Source organism: Gigantopelta aegis, chromosome 8 (genome assembly GCF_016097555.1).
Source record: "Gigantopelta aegis isolate Gae_Host chromosome 8, Gae_host_genome, whole genome shotgun sequence".
Taxonomy (NCBI): domain Eukaryota; kingdom Metazoa; phylum Mollusca; class Gastropoda; order Neomphalida; family Peltospiridae; genus Gigantopelta; species Gigantopelta aegis.
The window spans coordinates 19,058,283-19,083,332 of NC_054706.1; the positions used below are offsets into that span (position 1 = coordinate 19,058,283).

At 34.3% G+C, this 25,050-nt stretch overlaps 1 protein-coding gene across 5 annotated transcripts; it reads left to right on the forward strand.

Moving 5' to 3' along the window:
• Positions 1-83: 83 nt before the first annotated feature.
• On the forward strand, positions 84-23,975 carry LOC121380026 (heterogeneous nuclear ribonucleoprotein D-like-B). 5 transcript variants are annotated; one of them, XM_041508746.1, is made up of 10 exons: positions 84-343; positions 2,970-3,010; positions 3,967-4,094; positions 4,713-4,865; positions 5,521-5,652; positions 6,461-6,569; positions 7,248-7,445; positions 12,901-12,936; positions 14,412-14,510; positions 14,717-14,875. In XM_041508746.1, the coding sequence occupies exons 1-9, from the start codon at positions 195-197 to the stop codon at positions 14,480-14,482; spliced, it is 1,017 nt and encodes a 338-aa protein (XP_041364680.1). In that variant the 5' UTR covers positions 84-194; the 3' UTR covers positions 14,483-14,510; positions 14,717-14,875. The 5 variants fall into 5 exon arrangements, with proteins under 5 accessions (XP_041364680.1, XP_041364682.1, XP_041364684.1 ...); XM_041508748.1 differs by lacking the exons at positions 14,412-14,510; positions 14,717-14,875 and adding an exon at positions 20,476-23,975; XM_041508747.1 differs by lacking the exon at positions 12,901-12,936 and having other exon boundaries at positions 86-343.
• Positions 23,976-25,050: the final 1,075 nt, after the last annotated feature.

Here is a 25,050-nt window from a genome sequence, read left to right on the forward strand (position 1 = left end):
AAAGGGAAGTTATTCAAACCAATGAATGTCCAGATATCTAGGTGGGGACGTCACGTGATGCATCTCGACCAATCAAAGTATTTAGTGATTCAATCACGTGCGGTCTTTCTCTCACAAAGACTTCATGTTAAAACGCGTGTTCATAAACTCTTTTTAAAAAGCATTTCACAAAAAAACATCCACCGCGTATCACGATGACGGACACAGAATTCCAACAAGATTCGACGTACCAGACATTTGAACAGAATGGCAAATTCGAACAAGATGAATCAGAAATGGAAGGCCAGGAAACGACAGGTGCTGGAGGAGATGCCGGAGATTCGGGCGAAAACGAGGACGACCGGTGAGTTACAAATAATGTCGCTGACAGATTATTTAATATAATATTTATATGTAAAAACGAACATTTTCTGTATTGCTTTTCTTATTCTCACCCATCTTGCTACGTTTGCCCAGTATGGTAAAAATATATATTAGATTTCATGAAGGCGCCGTTTTGGAAAAAGAAAAATGGCGGACATGTCTCCCCGGCCATGTGCTGATAATGGAATGTATCGGCTCGAGGTGCGTTGTGACCTACTTTTGAAAAAATCTTTTTTTGTAATGAATGTGGCCATTGCAACATTCAGCTATGACTATTGCATTGTTGATTTATCGTCTTTTCGAAGGATATTCCACTTATTAAATATAATAAAAAGTGTTTTTTCCCCCCGAAAAGAGGTCTATTAAAATTGCCAAACAAATGTGGCGGGACTGCAAGGTTACACAGTAGATTGTGGTTGGAAGAACTTTCCTTCCTTTGGCACTGTCACTAAACCTAACTCTATTTATGATAAGTATTTATAATGTTCTTTATAAGTCAAAGGAAAGTCCTACCCAGCAGTTTGACACTGTCGGTGAAACCATATTAAAAAATTATGTATTAAATAATTTCTGTAGTTTTTGAGGTGATAAGATATAGTGAATACAAATGTAACTGTACCAACTTTTTGTATATATTTTTTTAACCAAGCCTTGTGTGGATGTCATGTTTACAGAAGCTATTTAGCTATTTATCACAGAAATTTACTTTGGCCTAAATAATATGAAGTCAAATGTAAACAAAAACAACTTTTAATACAGATTTTATTAAGTCAGAATGCACAAGCGTCAGTCTGCAAACAATAATACCATGGCCATAGTTAAAAACTCCCAGGTATCAGAACTGTGTTGCTGAATGCTTCATCCACTTGGCCATGCACAGGTTTTGAAATAAGTAAAATACTTGGCTTTTGTTAGTCGAGAGTACTCTGCCGTTCGAGAACTAGACTGACATTTGGACAGTTATGATTGCTGTCTCATCCAGAGATGGCTTTCTAGAGAAGATACTGAGACGATGGCTGCAGGTGCCAATTTGGAATAAAAAATAGAAGGGACTCTTATAAGGAAGTAGTGTGATAACAATAAGTGAACATTTATTGGTACATTTCTTAGTTTGCCAAGTTCCGCATTAATTTTCGGGAAAACGATCTGAACTGTACAATGTTCGAGTTATAATATTTCAGTATAAATTACAACTTTTAAAAATTATTACAACTTTCATAATATTTAAACAAAACAATTGTATGTTTTATTAAAATGTGATGTTAAAATAGCTGAGAAGAGATGAGGGCCTTGTGTATGGAATTTAATTTTATCTAGATGAAATTAGCGGGTGAGAATTAATTTGGACATGCATTTAAAGCTGAGTATACGGAAAATACTGCTCGTTGTTGGTATACCGCGCAACTGAGGTAAATCGCCCCAAGAATACAGATACTGAACCTGAAATTTCAATGCCGCCCAGCTCTTGATAACATAAAAGTAATAGTATGTTCTGGCATTAATAACGCTTGACTGGTCACTACAAACAGCATGACATGCGTTGACGTACAGTCTTGACGCAAAAGAAAAAACATGGTCAGACATATGACATCATGGTGCCAAGTGAGTTGTGACACAAAACCTTTGTCTTGTCAGCCGTGTGATTTCATGTTTTTTAAAATTGGATTGTCCAAAACAATACTTTTGACTTCTTACTACTTCTAATACCTCATTGACGTAGGCTGATTTTTTGTGAAGAAAATGTTAATTTGACTGCCTGGATTAGTCTGCCTATAGTTATATTCCAACAAAATATCAATCATTTCAGTGAGTGGATAATTTTCGAGTAAGCCAATGACAAATATTTTACTTACTGACCACTAATACACTACAAAAAGAAAGCAGACAGTCAGGTTAACTTTCTCGCCTGACCGGTCAAGGCTCACATTAAACAGGTCAAGCCGGCTGCGTTTCCTAATATGCCAACATTCCTAAGTAAGGCATTAAATTAGAAGACAATAGATAAATAGACACAGTATTCTAAACATAACTGGGATTAGTTATCCTGTTAATTAATTGGGACTGGCCATTGACTCGTGCAAGATTTTACTACCATGTGACTTGTACAACCAATCAAAACATGCGTTTTATTAGTTGTTTCCTGTCCGTAAAAAGAAAACGGTCTGTATTGCATATTATTGTAATTGACGAAGTAGAAACTTCTTGTTACTGCATTTTGTAGAAATCTAGTTCAACTTGAATATTAATATATACTTATTAATTCATTTATCAAACGTACGTCAGTGGAGGAAAAACTGAGCTAGCGGTGGGTTTTTTTTTTGTCACTAGCCCTGTTAAAAAGCACTAGTGTTGGGCTAGCGGATTACTATTGCCTTTGGTGACCTCATTTCTGAATTGCAGTGCGGAACACATTATGTTTGAGCTCTGTTAGGTGCATGGGCCCAGATCTTAAATGCATCTTTTGCATCTTTGTGACCGTTTATGATGGCTTCGAAAATATGCAGTTAGGTTTGGTTTGTCAGAGACGACTGGTGCTAGTCATTCAAATTACACATTAACTTTTAATTTTTTTTTTTTTTTGTTGACAATTTTTTTTTTGTTTTCAGGAAAGTATTTGTTGGTGGATTAAGCTGGGAAACTACTTCAAGTAAGTTTAATTGTAATTATTAGTGTAACAAAACTATACAGGATTGTAATGTACTAGACATCCTTAATCACTCGCAAGCTGACTATAGCATTTGAGGTGTTATTATTAGTCCTCGACTTCACATGTTTTGACTTTATATTTTTATGTGTTTAGCTCAACTTTAACTTTTAGACTACTGGATTAATTTTTAACAAAAACCATGTTGAGTGGGTACACGTTTATAATTTTTACTCACATATATTCACTTAAATGTTTTATAAATACCTCAAATAAAGTTCATATATGAATCGGTAAGTATTATTTTCGTGTCTTTTTTTGTAATTTTTATTATTTTAAGGCTAATGGTGATTAAAATTAGGCAAAAAATCGAAAAAGTTGTGTTTACTTACGGGCATTTGTGGCCAGCTGTCCAGTATTTATGTCCATTATTCCCGATAACAGTGGTTTTCTGACCAGAATTTTTTTTTAAACCCGAACTACAATTCATATTGCAATATTTGGTAATTTTCGTTGTTGGTAAAACGATCAAATTTATTATCAAATTAGCTGTCACAATCGGCTATCAATCCCTGAAAATGACCGCGACGTGCCGCCATTGTTAAGCGAAAACCACTTTTTGAACTCGAAATTTCAAGGTATTTTCAATTGAAAAAATCAAAACAAAAGCCACCATTTTGAAAACTTTTTTCTTTAATTATGTTTCCGGTGAGTGTCGTGTGCAAAACGGCGGGAAATATGAATTGGGGAACGCACTGTATAAAGTGTACAGTATATCGACTGAGATATCTCGCCTGCAGTACTCGGGTTAAGTTGCTAAATACTAGTCCTAAAATAGTTCCACATTCACACTTGCTGGTTTGAATGAACTGGATTTGTAGCATACTAGGTATTTTGGCTGGAAATTAACCACATGACTTGATAAGGAGTTGAAACCAAATTTTCCCTTGTTTTTGCAGAAGACCTCAAAGATTATTTTGGAAAATTTGGTGAAGTAACGAGCTGCACATTGAAAACCGACCTGGAAACAAAACGATCTCGCGGATTTGGATTTGTTGTGTTCTGTGATGTTGCCACAGTAGATAAAGTGAGTTTGCTTATATTTATTAGGTACACTTGCTGTAGATGATTTGACTTCATTTTCAAATTAAGAAAATTTAATTATGCATTTTGAATACATTCATTACTTGAAAATACTTGGCCAGTTTTTAATTCTTAAATGGTTAATTCTGGAATATTCCAGATATTCTAAAAATGCATGTATTACACTTCATCCTAGAATTTAAATGGCCCGAGAGGACTATATTTTCATGTTTTGATAGGTAACCAAGGGCAAGCTTGACCACTCAACAAATTCACCAATTAAGCAAAAATCTACGATTGATATTTTGTTGATTTGCCAGTTTGTTAATGAACATGTTACATCTGAAAATAAAGGATTTAGATTTTTAATATTAAATTAATATCTTGCACTGTTGGCAAGTTTTTGATTGGGTAGTTTGACACTTGGTACTGGGATTCTCTGGGGCAGTCTCCATAAAGTATTATTAAATTAAGTTTTGATGTGTTTCTTGGTAGACTAGTGATTTTTATTTCCTCAGCCAGTTTAAGAAGCTAGTGTTTAATTTTAATGCAACATTGTAGGTTTCCATGCTTGTATATCATTATGTACCACAAGTTTTGAATGTTATGTTTTATTTTTTAGGTGCTAGAAGTCAAAGATCACAAGTTGCATGGTAGAAATATAGATCCTAAAAGGGCAAATCCCAGAGTGGGCATCAAAAAAATATTTGTTGGTAGATTAGATCCAGCTTGTTCAGAAGAGGACATCAGAAAATACTTCGAGTCATATGGAAAGGTAATTTTATGTATATGGTGATCAGTTGCAATTGAAAATTAATCCATCAGGTTCTTGTAAAGTGACTATTACCTTCACCATTTAGTGAAATGTTTTTAAATTCGGTTTCGTTTTTTATGCATAAAATAAACACTGAAATGTTAATTGAGGAAACGTGCTGCATGCAGTTTAATGTTAACTTAACCTTCTGCCAGAAAGAATTTTTTGGGTATGATGTTATGGAACTGAATGCAACCACAGTCAACAGTATGGGAGAAGATAGATAGAAAATAGGATTGGTAATGAACTTTTAAAAAAACAATTTGTCAAAAAAATTGGGTATGGCACCGTACCCATTTTACCCTCTGGCAGAAACCCAGACACTATACAGTGCATTCCCCAATTCATATTTCCTGCCGTCAGAAAACCAATTATTGGGAATAATGGACATAAATACTAAGGGTTTCTACCACATTGTAAAACAGATAAGGAGCAGTACCCACATTGTAATTTGTATTTTTGGAGGCCATTATGGCATCAGGTGGGAGAAATGTTAATTATTGTTGATCCAAAAATAGCATTTGTAGATCCAAAAATAGCATTTGTAGATCCAAAAATAGCATTTGTAGAGTTTGTGGGAATATTTTAATTTAGTATTGTTATATTTTAATTTTAGATTGAGAAACTGGATTTGCCATATGACAAAGTGAAGGACCAGAGACGTGCATTCTGTTTTGTTGAATTCGAAAGTGAGGAGGCCGTCAAAAACATTCTGGCAAAAGAAACGCATAAAATTGGTGGTCAGGAGGTAGGCATTTTTCATGTTGATTTTATAAACAATGTACATAAAGTAATCTGTAAAGTTAATTTCAAGTTTTTATTTCCAGATTTTTTACATTACAGGTAAATGGCAAATTCAGAGCAGTTCATTTCATCTGTATTCATCCATAGTTTTAATAAATATTTTGTAATGAATTTTTGTTGTAAGATATGTTTATACATGTTTAATTGCTGAATAAACATAAAACATTAAATTGTATTAATATATTTGCACTTGTCATTTGAAAGAACTGGCAAACATTTGAACTAACATGATTAAACGATTATGGGTACCAAATAACAATGCTTGCGTGAAGATGTTTGACTTCATTCTGTTCCCCTTTCCTGCAGGCCATGGAAGTGGTGGGACAGTGGAGCCGAAATATTGCCAGACTGAGGTTCATTCCCAGAGGTACCTCCGCATGTGGCTAATGTTCTGATAAATGTAAACTAACGTTTAACCAGCCTATCCAGTTTACATTTATCCTCAAGTAAAATTATCTGTTTATAGGTTTCACGAGTAACATCCCATCATTGCAGTAAGTGTAATGCAAATGTTTCTAATATATATTTCTATTCTATTTTTAATTTCTTTCCTACAGCATAACTGGGTTTTGGTACTTGGATAAATCTGCCTCGTGTTCAGCAAGAGATAAGCAATTTATATTGCTGTCATCGATCCATTCCAATGATGGGAAAATGATAAAATAACTAAATCGACCACTATTTCAAATGTGTAATAGTGGATTGTCATGTATTGAGTTTCTAGAGTGTTAAATGGTTTGTTTTCTGTAAAGGTTGACATAAAGAAAGCGACGCCGAGTGGACAGGGAGCGCGTGGGGGTGGACGAGGAGGCCGAGGCTGGGGTCCTGGCTATGGATATGGCGGTAGAGGTGGTGGCAGAGGTATGTACAACAGCAGGGCACTGTATTTCATGCAACCCGTCGTCCTGTTCCCCTGGCAGTTACGCAACATTACATTCACCCGGGCCCTGTTCCATAAAGTGATCTTAGCGCTAAGATCACGTTAAGTGCATATGTTAGCTGTGCAGTTACGGTGATCTATAAACAAGATATTTGCAAAATTGGGCTTTTTGCCAGAAAAAACACATCCATATGTTGCGTGCCCTACTAGGTGGTAGGATATATATGGAAATGTTTTAAAATGGACACACTAATTCATGTGTGACAGTTTTAAACGAAAGTTCTAAATATTATTTTTTTGTTAAACGGGTATTTTCAAGATTTTGGTGTATATAATTGTACTGGCAGAAATTTTGGCAATTCTTATAAATATAAATAAGAAAAATTCCGTAATCCTAAAAATGTAAAGTCGTGGAATTTTAATTAATATTTGAACCCTTAATGTGATCTGCTAAAAAAAATAAAATGCAGTGGTTACAATAGCTGATCTTATTTTAATAAAAACTTTATTATTATTGTGCTCTCTAAACTTAGAAGAAAAATAGTTTTCCATATGTATATAATACAGAAATAAGGATTGTTAGTAGTTTGAAATAAATAATTGTGAATTGGCAGTTATCTTTCTAAAATGAAGTGATTGAATTCTAATTTTTTTACTAGGTGGCTGGGGATCTGGTGGATGGGGTGGCCAGGGTGGCTGGAACCAAGGTTACAATGGATATGGTGGCTATGGCGGATACGGAACTGGAGGATATGATGGCTATGGTTACGGTTACCAAGGATACAATCAAGGCTATGGAGGAGGAGGATGGGGTGGATACGATCAGGGATATGGAGGATATGGTGGCTATGGATATGGTATGTAATAGCAAAATTACTGTTTATTGGCTTGGCCTATTTTTTGTTCAGTGTTGCCCCCTTGCTGTTCAAACCCAACAGATGCAAATGCTTGAGGGAAGAGCAATATATGGAGAGGTGAAAATGCTACTGTTTCTAATGTTAGTTTATTGCGTAGAGTACATAATTACATGGGCTGCTTATACATAGTTTATAATTTAAGTGTTGCCAAAAATTATTTTTAACTGCTGAATCTCTTCATGTTTTGCACTCCCTCAACTTTTAAGTTGCCAATGTTATTGCCCAGTTATATGGGTAAATTAGTTTCGAAGATTTCATTGTATATTTTCTATTTGTTGATTCAATAAAGAGTGAAGTGAACCAGAGTGGACATGTAAAGATAGCTAGCTCTGGCAGAGCAAAACATTTTTCACGTTAAAAAATACATTATATGAAATTTTGTCAAATTTAAATAAAGTTCCAGATATAACCATTCACAATTGGTGAATTATCGAGTTCCAGAGCTAGCCTTGCTAGTTGAAATGTTGCTTGCTGTGATGGTAAACATGCATGTATTGGTGGTGATATTTCTTATAGACAGTGACACCCGTTACTAATGCAGTGTAAACGATTGTTAACCATTACGGGCCTTTTGATCTCACTAATTTGGGCACAACAGGCTTTTTGCCTGTCCTGAGCACAATCGTTTTAGTGCTGTAAAGAGTTGTACACATTCAAAAATTTATTTCAAGTTATTTTAATCTTGTTACAGCTTAACATTCCATTGATTTTGAGGTGAAATGTTTTAAGGTTAGCATGTTTGTACTTAATGTGGACATACTTATTTTGTGCACACCCTTAATCGCCTCAGCTTTGGTGTAATGCGAAGCCCAGCATTAGTTGTTTCAATGTTGAATAACACATTACTTGTCAAGTAGTCCGCTTTGGCAGATTGTATTTCTGACATTCTCTCTGAAGTAGTGCTCAAATATATTTTATGCGAAGCACAAGATAATATGTATATCTTGTGAATTAGTGTCAATGACTGTAATGCATACAAGTTTTGTACAATGGACAGCAGAAGTGGATGAAAGGAAAAGTATGATCTTATTTAAGTATTTGAGAGGAGAAAAATGTTAAAATTATGTTTTGTAAGGTTTTAATTCCACAATTTGAGGACTTTCTGTTATGTTATATACTGCCTTTTTTTTTCTTTTTCCCCCGCTTCTAGAATGAACTAAAGCTGAAAGTTTTTTTCAGTGATGCTGTTAGATTTATAGTTGTTAGAGGAAGGTGCTAGTTTAGCTGCCCGTCCGTAGTTTCTTGGTGCATGACGAGTGAGTGAAAGTGCTGATAAATTGGATTGACAGTATTAGGTTACTGGTAAAATCAAACTATACATGACCAACTACTCAAATAGTCAGGATGTTGATTTGTTAAACATTAATTTGACAGTGATAAACGCCATTAGAGGGCGGGACGTAGCCCAGTGGTAAAGCGCTTGCTTGATGCACGGTTGGTTTGGGATTGATCCCTGTCATATAAAAGATCCCTTGCTGCTAATCGAAAAGAGTAGCCCATGAAGTGGGACAGCGAGTTTCCTCTCTCGATATGTGTGATCCTTAACCATATGTCAGATGCCATATAACCGTAAATAAAATGTGTTGAATGAGTCATTAAATAAAACATTTCCTTCCTTCCTTAAACGTCATTAGGAATATGTATGGCCTAAAAATATTCTCCAGCACACTCAGTTGTTGAGGGGAGTGATCACTCTTGTTCCTCATCAGTCCCCTGGATCTAGTTTTAACAAGAGTACATTCTAGCTCCCCTACAATTTGTTTCACATCTAGGTCATGTTTGTGGTTTCCTGACCTGCCCTTACTTTATGCAGTGACCCTGAAATGACACGCCGCATGTGTGGTCTGTCCATCCCCATCGGTGGCATTATTGGGATATTTCTTTTTCCTGTCTGTGAGATGGTGCATATAAAAGATCCCTAGCTGCTAATCAAAGTAGCCCATGAAATTGCGACAGGTTTCCTCTATATCTGTGTGGTCTTTAAATATGTCTGACGCCATATGACTGCAAATAAAATGTGTTGAGTGCATCGCTAACTAAAATATATCCATCCTTTTTTCCTTAAATGACGCAATACAGTATCTAATTTGATTTATTATGTACATGTCAATGTCATCTTGGTTGGTAGGTAGTTCTCTTGAATGGTTTCCTGGGTAATCAAGTAATTCTGATTAAAATTAGTATTGAATTAGTTGTCAAAACTTGTGCAGTCTCAAATGTTGCTTTTGTAGTTTTGTAGCTGATTTGGGTGGTGTAGTAAATTTAGATGCAATTTAAGACCGGTTCTTTATTTATTTTTTTATATAAATCTGTTTAAATTCATCACAGAACAAATTGACACTTGAGAGAATATTGAAATTGCAGTACTGAACATGGGGTCCCTTTCCAAAAGCAAATTGCACTGAAAATAAAATTGAAAATTCTCAATTTGTGAAAATATTTTTATAATTGTCTTTTCTGATAAATTGCATCATTGGCTTAAAAAAGAATTCCAGTTGGGATTATGTAACTTTCTCCAATCTCTTGTGGTGGTTTGCTGGGATTGTACTACTTCCCCAGCAAAACCTGACCATAACATGTAATATTGTATTTAGTACTTTTTTTTAATTAAAAATGAAAAAATTCAAGGCAAGTAGAAAATTGATTAGACTTCTAACCCAACTTTGGTCAGTTTGTACGAATTGATCACATACTAAGTCTCAATGCTGTACTTGTTTCATTTGTTTTTCGTGTGATACTGAATTTAAATGAAGGGTATGTTGCCATTTTGCTTTACAGTTAACTTCAATAATGTATGAGCTTGCTTGTAATTGATTGTATGCATGTTGGTGGACATTTCTGTTGTCTTCCCTTTATGAAGTAAAAATGTGAGATGTGTGTATAATTTTTCCCGACAGCAACGGTGTCAGCTTTGTGTTAAGTTGAATAATTTTCTCACAAACTAGTAGTCCTAGGGCATTGAAACTTTGTTTATAGTTGAACCTATGGATGTTCATCCCAGTGCACCGAAAACGTTTGGTAGGTGAGACATGTAATTCTGTGGAATTCCTGTTAAGTATGTTTTTACCAATGTTGATCAGCATTTAAGCTTAAAGCCTTTACATAATTTTTTTTCTCAAAGTAAGAATTTTGTTTGAAAATGAGTAGGCAATTTAAAAAAAAAAAAATGCAAAACAAGAATTCTTCAAATATAAAATTTTATTTTAATACTGGTCAGTTTTATTTTACTTTTGTACATTCATGTTATGTAAAATTAATATTTATCTTCAACTTAAAAAAAATATTTAGTCTTCTGCAATTCCGACTTGGATGTGTTTAAAAAGGATCATCTTATCAGTTTTGTCTAATCAAGTAAATAATGAATGTGCACCTCACTTGAGTTTCATATCTTTAATATTTAGTAATTTACACTAGAAGGTACAACAGCTATGCTTTAATGTATATTGACTTGTAAAGTTTGATTTATTTGGGGGGTGGGGGGGGTATATTCCAGGCCTCGAAACAACAAAAGCAGTCCATTTTGTAGACATGGCGGATAGAATAGTTTTATTTGCTAACTCTCCTCACCCCATCATGGTTAATTTTTCAAGACACTTGCATACAAACATCATGTTTTAAGAATTGGGCTATTTCTCGTTCTAGCCAGTGCACCACGACTGGTATATCAAAGGCTGTGGGATGGTGCATATAAAAGATACCTTGCTGCTAATTTAAAAGAGTTGCCTATGAAGTGGCCCTTAACCATATGTCTGATGCCATATAACTGTAAATAAAATGTGTTGAGTGCGTCGTTATATAAAACATTTCCTTCCTTCATGATTTAAGTGGAGCCATCACTCCTGTTTAGTTCAAGGAAAGTGATTTTTAGCTTAAAGTACTATATTATGTATAAATGTCAACTGGGTGCTCAATATACCAGGGAAATATGGTAATATCTTAATGGAACTCCATTGCATAAACCTTTCACGTTTTAGTCATGCAAAACTACCTGACCCAAAGCAGGCCATATGATAGGATTTCAAATTTCTTGGGTAACTTTTTCGATTCCATGCCTTGTGATCATGGGAAACCATCGGAAACTATTTAAAAAATAATAATTACCTGTATATTATTGTTGAATAGTTTTACTTGATATAATCTTGGAATTTTTTTTTTTGATTCTGTGATTTTATCAACTGTTTTCGTGAAATCCAAAGGCCTGCGAAAATCTAAGTCGGTGTAAGTCTTGACACATGGGGGGAATAATAAACTTGGTCATTCTATTATCCAGGTGCCTGAGAAATGGCCTAAAATGGGAAATCTTATTCCATAAATGCTACAAATGCGTAATGGTTGTTAGGTAGTTAAGTTGTGGATTTCATTCATGTTGGGTCCCCTATGTTCCTTGGGATGAAGTTTATTGGAGTTTTAATAGAGAAATGGATTTAAACTGAAATGTCGTGTGCTCTAATAATCGATGGTGAGCTCAACCATTTACTCTGGTAACTATTTAAGCTCATGAGTTTGTTTGGTGTAACGTGAGTTTCTCAAAGTAGATTAGATCTACACTGGTTAAAGTATAATATAGATTTATGCTGTATTAAGATATTTTCAGCTTACACTTTTGCAGTGGCTATCACGTCCTAGTTTATATGTTGTATTGAAAAAGGTATTGACATTTCACCCATTAAATTTTAATGTCAAGTTCAGATTTTTAAAAGTACTTTTTTAAAATCAGTCTTTGACAACTGAACAATGTAACAGATGGACAGGTTATAACATAACCCTGATAACATTTACACTGTCATATTACTTTTAAAAGAATTTAAATTACAATAGTTTAAAAGATATGAAACATTGTCTAAAATAGTTTTGTTCTCTGTACTGTAACAACTAATGGAATAGATTGTAATAAAGAACCATCTAAATGAAGGTGTCATAGTTAATCATGCATTAAAAGTTTGTCTAATTTTGTTTGTATTCCATTGATGTGGTTATGGTTACTGGTGTGAAATGAAAATCTTCAGCTGCATGATTTGGTCATTCATTTGAAGTATAATGGGACATTTTACATGGCTTTTTAAATCTGAAGATACTTACTGTATCCATTTAAATTGCTATGGTGTAATTGTGCATTGATCTACCAAATTAGATACAATATTTATTCCTGGCTACTCGCTAATTTTTGGTACTAACAATGCCCATCTGATTTCACATCCATAAGTTAGCTACTGAAAGTCTTTTGTTTTTATGTACTGTTAATTGTATATGTAAGACGACGAACTGTACACAATATCTGGTTGTCGCATATGTATTGTTTCCAAAAAGCTGAACTGTTCACATGCAATTGGTAGATGCTAGCAGGCTTTTTGGCTCCCGTACCATGCAGTAATGCCAGTTTTCTGTAATTTTAAAGGTGATTACGGTGGCTGGGGCTATGGACAGGACCAAGGTGAGTGGAATCTAACCACTTGGCTGTTAGCTGGCCAGGTCTTTTCAGTGGTGTGATGTGAGCTTTCCAACCAATTTCCGTAGTTTTCACATGCACATGGTTTTGTTTTCATTATCAAACGTTCTTGAGTATTTGGTTAAAAATTTGCATTAACCTTAAAATTGTTTTATTAGACAACATAGATTGTTGTATTTCTCAACTTAAAAACAACTAGTGTTTGATAAACATCAATTCTTGTAGAATGCTTGCAATTTTATTTTGTATTGCATGCAGTTCACCACACTTGATTGTGAAAATCTGATGGGCATTGAACTCTGGTAATGATACCACTTAGACCTGTTAGTACGTTTGATATGTGCAAAAGGACTACCCAAGTTAGAGCCGTGGCATGTCTTGTCAGTATTGTCGCATAATCTTGTGTTTGAGTGTTGTTGCCGCTTTAACTTTTCCATCCTGCATGTATTGTTAATGGTTGTAGTGTGGTTATTTTATATTTATATCGACTACAAAACCTTAAAGATCCATGGTATGGGTTTTTTGTGCTCATTAGTTATTGTTTTCTGTGGATAATCTATTGTTTTCTGTGGATAATCTATTGCAATTTCTACGTTTCTGTACTGTTGGCTGAAATGTTATTGAGGATTTGTTTGGACTACCACCATGAAATATTGACATTTTTATAGTAAAGCTTGTAAGCAGTTGGGCAACCATTTTCTTGTCGACAAAATTATCCATATTACATTGCTAATATTTTTTATTTACCGTTTTATTTTCCCTTGTAATTTGTGTAAACTTTTGAAATTATGTATTGGTCTAATGGACATAAATACAATTTTGGAATTTGGATCTTGTATAGATTGGGCAACTACATTGGTGAGTGTTAAAAGGATTTTTAGAGCCACTTTGAAGCCATTACAATGCAGGGCACAATATTTCACATGAAACCATTGTTTTATTTTTATTATGTCTGTTCAAATTGGAATTCACTTATACTGCCAATTGGTTATTGTATGTGATGAATATTAGTGTTTTCTGAAATTACAAACTTCAATATTACTAGAACTTTTTGAATTACAAAAATGTTTCAAATACATTATACATTGATTTTCAGACAAATTCAGCATATTGTAAAATCAGTTTAAACTGCATCAGCACCAATGTAATGCAGGACCATAGTACAAATGTGTTTGGATTAGGCAACTTAACCGTTATGCAAATAAAATTCATGTGACTAGGTAAATATTCTAACAGACTATACGGTTACCTAAGAGTTTGAAATATTGTCCCCTGCAAATCAATTTGTTGCAGTTGTCTTGAATACAATGTTTTGAACTTGTTCTGTCATGTAATATTTGCAGTCTTGCTGAGCTTTGAATGATGGCTGTATATTTTTAAGTGAAATTCATTGTTAAAGTTGTCTTTGCTAAATTTAATTGTAAATGCATTCACAAAATGGACTGCTTTCTTTTCATCAGGCGGGCAACAAGGTGGTTATGGAAAGGCACCAAAGCGAGGGGGTGGGGGCTACCACCCATACAGTCGATGAAATGCAGATGAACTTAAAAAATTTCATGGTAGGTTTTCTTTCCAGTAGATAGACCTAAAAATTTGCAGTGTTCTTTTTTTTTTTTTTAATTCATGTTTTCTTTGTAAATGTACATTTTTGGTCATGCTGTGAAAACCAAAACATAGTCTGAAATTTTAATTTGTAAAATAAGCAGCTCAAAGTAAATATTGGTCCAAAAAATCTTTGGTAAAAAGATCTTATCTTTTTTCACAGGGTCTCACCAGTCACCTTAAGCTGTCATCGTGAACGTGTGTATCATAGCAGTCATTCGAGATTTTACATCATATTTCTTCATTGTCTCATCTGGACTTTCATTCCATTGTATGTGAATAGTTTTACATGTAAAATGTAATAAATGTAAATGTAAATTTTTTCATCGGATTTGTTGTTTTTTTTAAATTATGTAAATGAGATTAATTCACTTTATCAAGAGCTGCAATCCAATATCACTGTCAATTTTTAGGAGTTTACTGGAAAAGATTGTATGGGTGGTATTCTCTTCCCTGACCATTTTTTTATTTATTTTTTATGTTTAGTATATAGTTGCTAAACATTAGTTGAATGCACCATGTTCGTTGGTAATAGTTATATTTTAATGGGAAAAAAAATTCAAATTTGGTATTTCAGACCATTGAAATAACATGCTGTCGGTACCTACATATTAGTTGTGACAATTTGCAGACATGGTTCTTTGATGCAATTTCCTGGAATATCTACCAACAAGATCTTTTGGAGAAATGAGAGATGGAATTATTATAAAACTTATTTTTACCAAGATTTCTTAGTCCTAAATGACTTGCTTGAATTCTTGGTTACATAGTGGCTATTTGTTTTGGGCCAATTTTTATTTAAAAAAAAATTAAATTACAGTTGTAGTAAAAATGTTATATTTGAATTTGGTATCTTGTAATAATTCTACTGGCAAAACGCCATAAGTAGTGGCTTTTAATGGAGATTGATGCCTGATCCTACTATAACTATAGAGGTCTAGGTGTGTAAACCCAATATAGACCAAACATTGCATATCCAAGTAACATTTGAAGTCCATTATTCAAAATACATAAGTTTTCTGGGCTGCTATCATATTTGTTCCAGTTAACAGGACAGGGTTTCTCAAGATTACTAAGGGAGACTTGATGAGAGGGGTAGCAAGATTGGAGTTAATTTTTCATTTCAATTTTCGTACTTGTATCCAATTATGGTTCAAGCACGCTGATCTGGGCTGTCTGTCCAGGACAGTGAGTTAGGTGGCTCGTGAGAGATGAGAGGGTGTAGTGGCCTTTCACCTACCCATTGAGCCCTTAAGAACTCTAGTTTGGAGCCGGTACCGGGCTGCGAACACTGAACCTACCAGCCTGTAGTCCAATGGCTCACGGACACGGTGGGAAAACCGAAAATGTGAATCCAATGAAGCTCTTATTTCAAAACATGTTTTGAGATAATGCTGCGTTGGCTTTAATTCAAGTTGACATGTGACTGGAATGTTTCATTCCTAATCGCAAGGAACCTGAGCAATATCAATGATTTTAATAGGTAAAATATATTTCTATGGATGATTCTCAAGTAGTTCAAAAGTATATAAAGAGAAATGTCAATGGTGTCAATTGGCCAAATTATCTTTAAATAGGCAAAATCCACTTTTCAACAAAATTAGAACTATTACATGAATGTTTTCACCAAATCAAAATAGAATTTGCCAATTGTTCCTGAAATTTGGCGAGTGGCAGAGCTAGTCGTTGGTGTTTTTGCAGATGTTCTATTAACCTGGCTGCTTATTTGTGCACATTTGAGACAAACTGACCACTAAACCGTCGGGAGCACAACACAAGATGCTATGATTATGGTAAATGTTCATCCATGTCCGTCTTAATTTTTTAAACAAGTGTTGAATAGACTATCATGTCCATACTATGTGGCATTATGGATATTTGAATATGTAGACTTGTGGTAAAGCGCTTGCCTGACGATCCCCGTCTCATTTTAGCCTTTGCACCAAGACTGGTATATTAAAGGTGCTGGTATGTGCTATCCTGTATATGGGATGATACATGTAAAAGATACGTTGCTACTAATATTTGACATCCAATAGTCTGATGATTATAAGACGTCTTATTTTGGGATTAAAAAAAAAAAAAGTATACCTGAAATGTGGAAATTTTAACCTGGGAATGAGGTCACAATTCCACCACATAGTGCACGTTTTTCATCTCAAATGGCTGCATATGATGGGTCTTTTTTCTCTCGTAGCATATGAAAGATATCTTTCATGGGATAGTTTTCTCCTGTATATCTATGGATGAGAAAATAATGAACAATGTGCTATAGTGGCAGTCGTTAAAATAATTCAAACTTGCTTGCACTGGCTACTAAGATGGTTACTGTCATTTCAAATTTAGTCTACTGATAAAATGTTTTATCCAGTTCCCATTGTATCCAATTGAATAATTTTGGCGGATGCTTTTGTATAGTCCCAGATGCTGATGTAATACAATTAAAGCCACTTCAGGTGACATTCGGTGGTAAATATCTTATTCAGAGGATACTACTATTAAGTGGTTGCTTCAACATCAATGGTGGAGACTAGATTAATAACTTGTTTAACAATGTTATGATATATTAAGTCTGTTCATGATAATATTGTAACTTATGAACACTGAGGTTGTTTATGCATAACCTATGAAGTTTGTGGGCTAGCAGGATGATGATGATGTACCAAGAGGTTTGGTTGAAATGTACAATATAATGTGAAAGTGGTGAGCAAGACTATACCAGCTTCCCAGTAATAAAAACAACGGCATGGAAATGACCGAGAACGGGTATCAAACGGCACTCAAAAATGAATTTTGATTGTTGACTAGCTATGTAAATATTAGATAAAAACAAGGCTTGAAATCTTAAGCTACAAATTGAGAAGCAGTCCATTCATGCTAATAACTTAAACAACTTAATTTATTGCTAGTGATTTTGCTACGCAGTACTAGTCCAACTTTGGAAAATTGCCATCTATTCTTAAAGTGGCAGATGGAGGACAGCTGGTTTTAGAATGAACATCAACTAACATTTGTGCAGAGTGCCAAAAGTACAAGGCATGACACAAAATAGTCTGCCAAAGACAGGATATAAGAACATGATTTCTTAATCTGAAAATTGTGCTATGCTTTCATAATTGTGAATTAATAATCAAAAAGCATGCAATGTACTTTGAGGGGCAATTGCTTCTTACTCCTGGTCAATTTAAAGCTTTGTATCCATGATACTAGTTACGGTATTTTAACGGAAACTTTCGCTTACGTCTGTTACGTGAACAGAAGAGAAGACCGTGTCAATGTCAGCGCTACGTTATCGTATCTACCATGATACCAATGATGCAAACACATTGAAATAAATTTATAAAAGTCCCACTTAAATGAAGTTTTGACATGTCCACAGGTTAATCCAGTGTTAAAATTTGTGTAAAACTTAACCCATCCTCGACAAGTTATTTTTCATAAGTAAGGGGAGAAAGGATTCATTTTAATAATTACTATTATTGTGTTCAGTTGGCCAGATTTCATTGATCAAAATATGGAAATAAGTCCATAAAATACAGTAATCAATTTGTCAGACTGGTTCTTTTATGGCAAATAATTTTGTAGTGGCATGTTTGATACTGATGTCGATAGGGGAAAAGGATGCAACTTAACATTAAACACTTCTTTGTGGCAATTCCAATCCATGAGGGGTGGGACGTAGCCCAGTGGAAGGCATAGAACCCTGACACAACTGATCATTTTCTACGATCATCTCCAAGAAAACAACCCAAGAATGACGGATATTCTACAGCAGAGGATCGATTACAACACGTTTATTTTATTACTGTCTTAATGGTCCGAGCTCTAATTCACTAAACTCAAAACAATTTGTAAGGATGATGCAATGTTGCTAAAGTGAACTTTGTGAATTAGGCCTTTACTCATAATACTGGCTGTTAATGAGAAAATAGGACTAGGATGTACTGTATATTGTATGTACTCTACGTCTAAAATTGTTTTCTAAATCTTACAACACGGGGCCCGATTTCACAAAACATCGTAAGCCTAGTTTTGCATGTAAATCTACTAAACCACATTTTTTATTACTATTATAGTACAACAAATATAGTTTAAAAATACACTTATTTCATTTTCTTGTCCTAAAAATTTGCCATTTTCTGTAATGATGTAATTTTTTGGAGTGAAATAGATGCCAACCACATATAAATGTATGACCAATATAAGCGCTAGTACCAGACTTAAACTTTGTGTTGTGAAATGGGCCCCAGATCTTTAAATTGATAATTTTCGAAGTTTCGTATTAAATTTACATATTACAAATACCTGTACAGGGTTTCTGCCAGAGGGTAAAATGGGTATGGCGCCATACCCAAATTGTTTTGCAGATTTTATTCGTTTACGTAGACCTTTTGACAACATTAATGACTCGTACCATTACTGTATGATTTTCTTAACCCTAACCCTAAACATTTCCAAATTGAATTTTGAAGTTTGCTCTTACACTCTTCTCACATAAACCAGTAAAAGGATTGAGAACATGTTGCACATTCAGTGTATGAAACACATTAAATATATCAAACGTATACCGGTATACAAATAGTTGGTCATACAGGTGAACTGAATGAAAGGGTAAATTTCTGTTGCAGCGAAGGTGGCTTTTTGTTTTGATTTCATAAGTGTTTTATTTATCACCCAAGATGCAATTGTCATGAAGAACATGACCCATTATGTTTCGTATTAACAGTGAGATATGCGAGTTGGGGGCCCAATGTCCCGTCTCTCACCTTGCTTACAACAGCTATCCTTATTTTGCTAACTACGCCATATAACCGTAAATAAAATGTGTTGAGTGCGTTGTTAAATAAAACCTTTCCTTCCTTATTTGACTAACCCACAACAGCTACATAATGTTATTATTACAATTTATAAATACAGCCAAGTGTAGTAGTAAACATAGCTTAATAAATTTTAATACATTTTCCCATTGTCAACAAGTATTTTGACAAGTTGTCTATCATATATTATATGATAAATTCTGATTAACATTATATGCATTGTCAGGAAATGTGAGAGAATACCAAAAATAAAACATACCACAAATGCCCTTACTAGGTGGATCGGTATTTAAAATATTTTTTTAATTGGACAGTTTCACATACTTGGCATTATTTGAACAGCAACGGCCTCGGTGGTGTCGTGGTTAGGCCATCGGTCTACAGGCTGGTAGGTACTGGGTTCGGATCCCAGTTGAGGCATGGGATTTTTAATCCAGATACCGACTCCAAAACCCTGAGTGAGTGCTCCGCAAGGCTCAATGGGTAGGTGTAAACCACTTGCACCTACCAGTGATCCATAACTGGTTCAACAAAGGCCATGGTTTGTGCTATCCTGCTTGTTGGAAGTGCAAATAAAAGATCCCTTGCTGCTAATCGGAAAGAGTAGCCCATGTTGTGGCGACAGCGGGTTTTCTCTCCAAATCTGTGTGGTCCTTAACCATGTCTGACGCCATATAGCCATAAATAAAATGGGTTGAGTGCATCGTTAAATAAAACATTTTTCTTTCCTTTTCTTTTGTTTATTGCACAGGTTTATAGTGCGTAATAGTTGAATGGTATAAATCTAGCGCACTATAAATGAGTGCAATAAATAACTTGAAAAAATAACTGGTATGTGGTTCTGTATTTTATTACATACGTCCTTTGTATGTTATGATTAACAAAAGATTTATGAAATTGACAGAATGTTGAGTGAACATATGTGACCTATGCATGCAAGATTTTGTATTACACAGGTGTTCAATAAAAATTATTGCACTGTTAGAATGATCTTTGGGTATATAATAAATGATCTTTTAACATGTTATAGTGTGTTAAGATTTCTAAAGATATATTCCAGGGTTTGTTTAAATGCGTATCACATCCATGTCTTCTTCTGTTTCAGAATACTACTAAAGACGTCATTGTGGAGAATGTGTCGAGACAAGCATATTCTTGATAGCCTGCGAAGAGATTATGGAAAACCAAAAGTTTTAATGAAAACACTTGTGTGAAAAACTGGATGCACATGACAGGATCCGACTTTTGTGCAGTTGTATCTTATTAACAAAGATGACGCGCACGAAAAAAAATGGTGTTCTTGGTTGCTGACGAGAAACGTGAAAATATATGACTTCACTACGAGATGGCAAACATCTTGGCCTCTTCCTCATAAACGGAGAGGTGCATGAACTGTCACAAGATTTCATTCGCCACCAATCTTTTGGACCTTCATTTTTAAAATATTTGATTTAAAAAAAGAAAAGAGAAAATAAAGAATTAGTTTATTTAAAAAAGAAAAAGTACATGATAGTTTTAAAATATGTAAGAATAAGAAAATACTTGTTCATTTATCTAAGTTACATTGAAGTAATTTAGTGGGGTAATATGATTAAAAACCTGCCAGACACATTGGCTTGTCAATATTTATGATGCATGAAAAATAGTGGAAGTAATTGTAAAATTACCACAATTTTTAACATTAATTAAGGTTTTCAGTGTGCCTTTGATTTCACATGTAGTTGAGTAGAAAATGGTGGCTTTATTTCCTGGCGATTCTTCCGGAAGCATTTGAAGTCAAACCAAGTGCTGTTAACCCCAATGGGTTGTGTTAGAGCCCAGGCACGTTAGGAGCAAAATCTATCTGCTATATTACCCAGTCTGTTGAGGTGATTTCTACATCACAGGAGGGCAATATTGAAATGACAATTCCACAGCTGGATTCCAAAGACGATGCTCAAGCAAGGCGTTGCTGATAACTATTTTTTTCCTCTATTTTTTATTTATTTTTTGGTTTTTACGATTTTTAACCAAATGTGGACTGTGCTTCCCAGTAAGCCATACCATGTTCAAACTACCTGCCTTGTAACCAGTAACCCGGTTACATGGTTAACAACGTAACATCAATACGGTTGTGTTGTGACAGGTTTCCAAGGTACATCATGGTGACATGGTTACAAACACGATAACTGCAATGTTGTGTTGGAACTGGTAGCCTGGTTACATGGTTACCAACATGGTAAAGTGTTGTTTAAACTTGTATTCGGTCTACTGGTTACCAACATGTTACACAGCCTTATTGTGTTGGAATAGGCATCTTGGATACCGGTTACACCACACATCGAAAGTAGTAATACTGTGTTGAATCTAGGTTACCAACAATGTAACGCAATGTGCTTGAACAGGTATCCAGGTTACTGGTTACATGCACAGCTGTTTGCTATGTTGTGTTGAAACCAGCACCAATATGGTAAATGGCAACATTGTTGGAACTGGTATTCTGACTACATGGTTACTAATCTGGTAAATGGCAACTTTGTGTTAGCATGGTCAGTGTTTTGTTGCTCCGAATACAATATTACTGTTTCAGTAGTTCATGATCAAAATAATTCTGAATCAAATTTGGTTTATTTTGGTCATCAAATGCTGTCCTCTGTGATAACACTGTGTGCCAAGTTAGTTGCGATTCTTTCTTTGTGGATGAAAGAAATCGCCTGTCACATAATTTGCCATATGTCATGAATTTAATTTCCATTTATAAAAAATAAAGGGTTAAATTTTGTTTTAATAAAATTTGATCATGATTGTTAAAATTTCACGCAAAGACAAAACAAAGGAAAATTTGTATTCCAAGGTCTGTAAGATGGATTATATTCAACTGAGTGGTAATTAAATAAGCCCAATAATATTTTGATTTTGGGCGTCTTGAAAATGTTACCACAATCATACCCAACAAGTGACAAACTTGGTGCACAGATCGTGTTGTTTTAATCAGCAGTGTTCTATGCATATCTGCAACATGTTGTATACCCCATGTATTACATACTTGCATTTCTTTTTAAACTGTTTGTTAATTTAATGCAGAATGTTTTTGTAAGTCCCATTCAAGGCAAAATTGTGACGAGAGTAAAAGGATAATATCCCTCCTTTAAATAAACCAGTAATGAAATGGAATATATAAATTTCATTTGGATTCACACTATAAATGCATTGTAATATTGTTAAATAATGTAGCAATTCTAAAAAAAAAAAAGAAGGTAATTTGAAACCTCTGATAACTAGGTGAATTTCTTTAAATCTCTGATTTTACATCTTCACAACTTTATGTAGTGAACTTTATGTACTAGTCTGTTTAACTTAACCAAAGTCCTGCAAATTGAAGGCTGTGGTATGTGCTATCCTGTCTACAGGAAACTGAATGTTTTGTAAGTCTTGTCGAGACAACTGGTTGAAAACCAAAGGGTGGGATTTAGCTCAATCGGTAGAGTGGTCACCTGAGGTGCTTGGGTCGAAGGATCGAACCCCTTTGTGGATTCATTCACTGATTGGGCTATTTTCACACCTCAGTGCCCTACAACTGGTATAGCAAAGACTATGGCATATACTGTCTTGTCTGTGGGAAAGTGCACATAAAAAAAATCCCTTGCTGATAATGGATTTCTGCATATTAGATACCAAATAGCTGCATCGAGGTGGCGTTAAACATTCTCTTCATTTCCTTTGTTAAACATTAATCTGAATTTGTGCCCATTGCATTTACTAATTCTCAACATTTACTACTTCCTTTTTTAAAACTTTTAATCAATATACATATACAAGTATTTGAAAAGAAATGCAAGTCTTGAAACTATGGATTCTTTTTGTCCAATTGTAACCCAATTGCAGTTTGCTTGCAAATGCAGGTCAGTTGCATTGTTGGTTGTATTTTGTTTTTTTCTTAATGTATTTTTTTTTGCAGATTTTTCTACAAAAAAAAAGTGAAAATGCTAAATGTGTATTGTATACTGAAATGCAATTTATATGTTAAGATTAAAATTTCATTTTCAAAGTTCATTATGAAAGTTAAGCATCATTAATGAAAGTAAGTTTATTGAACACCATATTGTAATGTAAGAACACCATTCAGTAAGGTTAAGCTAAACGATGTATTCACATAAGAATCGAATTATAGTTTATTGGTGAAGGTTGAATTGTTAATATTTATCATACAAATATTTGTAATTTTATCATGTCATTGTAAAGTTATTAACCCTGTAAAAGAAACTGATATAAATAAATGTAATCTTATTTTAACAGTTTTTCATAATTTGGCAATTTTTTTGGTGGAAGGTGGATCTTCTTTTTTTTTGGATTGTTTTCAAAATGTTTTATGTTGGATATTTTGTATAGATGTGATGCACAAAAGAAATTGCTAATTGTTGAAAGCTATTCTTTTACAGGGTTAATATATTTTGTAAGGGTTTACAGACCCCTAGAAGCTAATGGTTTTCCTATATCTCCACTATTAAATGTAAGATCAGCAACCAACAGTAAAGTCAGGCTGCATAATAATGTATTGCAATAATGTTTTGATCTTGTACGCACATTCCTGTCACAATTTTTCAATAAAGACATTTATGCATTCAATATTTTTGTAATTATTTCAGTTATGCATCATTTCACAATTGTGGATTTTTGTACTTGTATGTCAAAAACTGATATCTATAGTTGTCCAACAGAATGCCTTTTTTCATGCTATGTAATTTACTACAAGTTATTTATTTCTGAGCAGATTGTTTTCTAAATCGGACACAATAATTTGTTTTTTTTAATTTCCAAAACACTTACTTTTCTTACGTTTCTTGGACTATAGATAAGTTTTTTTAATAACACTCAAATCAATGTGCTCTAATGGTGTTGTTAAACAAAACAAATTTTAGCTTAAAAATACATTCATGAAAGATCGATGTAGGTCTAAACGTTTGTGTAGTTAAACTTGGATCAATCCCCATTCCAGACTGTACTCCAAAACGGGTGTAACAAAGGAAAGCGTAGCCCATTGCATGGAAGCAATGGTTTCCTCATCGGTGTAGACCGTAACAATATGTCCGATGCCATACAACTAATTAAAATGTGTTAAGCGGGTCGTTAAATAAAATTCTTTCCTTTCATGCAAAGATCTGTTTCATTGCTACATGTATTGTACTGCATACCACTAGGACTCATCAATGAACAATCTGGAATGAATTTCTCACACCTCACGTGGGAGTGCTTGTTCCCAAAGTATATGCTAACAAAGCAGTTCACAAAATAAATGTGAATCATTGAGACTATTTCATCAACATCAATATTGTCCCTTTTATGGAAATAGAAATTATATCTCTTGCAGAAGAAAATATTTGTAAGCTATCATACAATGTGGAATTGGGGTTTTTCTCGTTCCAACAACTGATCAAAGGCCTTGGTATGTGCTTTCCTGTCCGTGAGGAAAATGCATATAAATGATCCCTTGCTGCTAATGGAAAATGTAACGGGTTTCCTTTGATGACTAAGAGTCAGAATTACCAAATGTCTGACATCCAATAGCCGATGATTAATTAATCAATGTACTCTAGTTAAACAAAACAAACTTTTCCTATAACGTGGGTGTTTCTGAGAACTGCAACTGCCTGTTCATACAACAATGACAATGGGAGTTCTACTTCTGAAATCTTATGACAAT

Excerpts from the sequence above, each read along its gene's own strand:
- LOC121380026 (XM_041508746.1), top strand. The coding sequence starts at position 195 with ATGACGGACACAGAATTCCAACAAGATTCGACGTACCAGACATTTGAA. Across the intron at positions 344-2,969 it reads GGCGAAAACGAGGACGACCG|GAAAGTATTTGTTGGTGGAT; the intron begins GTGAGTTACAAA and ends TTTTGTTTTCAG. Across the intron at positions 7,446-12,900 it reads ATATGGTGGCTATGGATATG|GTGATTACGGTGGCTGGGGC; the intron begins GTATGTAATAGC and ends GTAATTTTAAAG.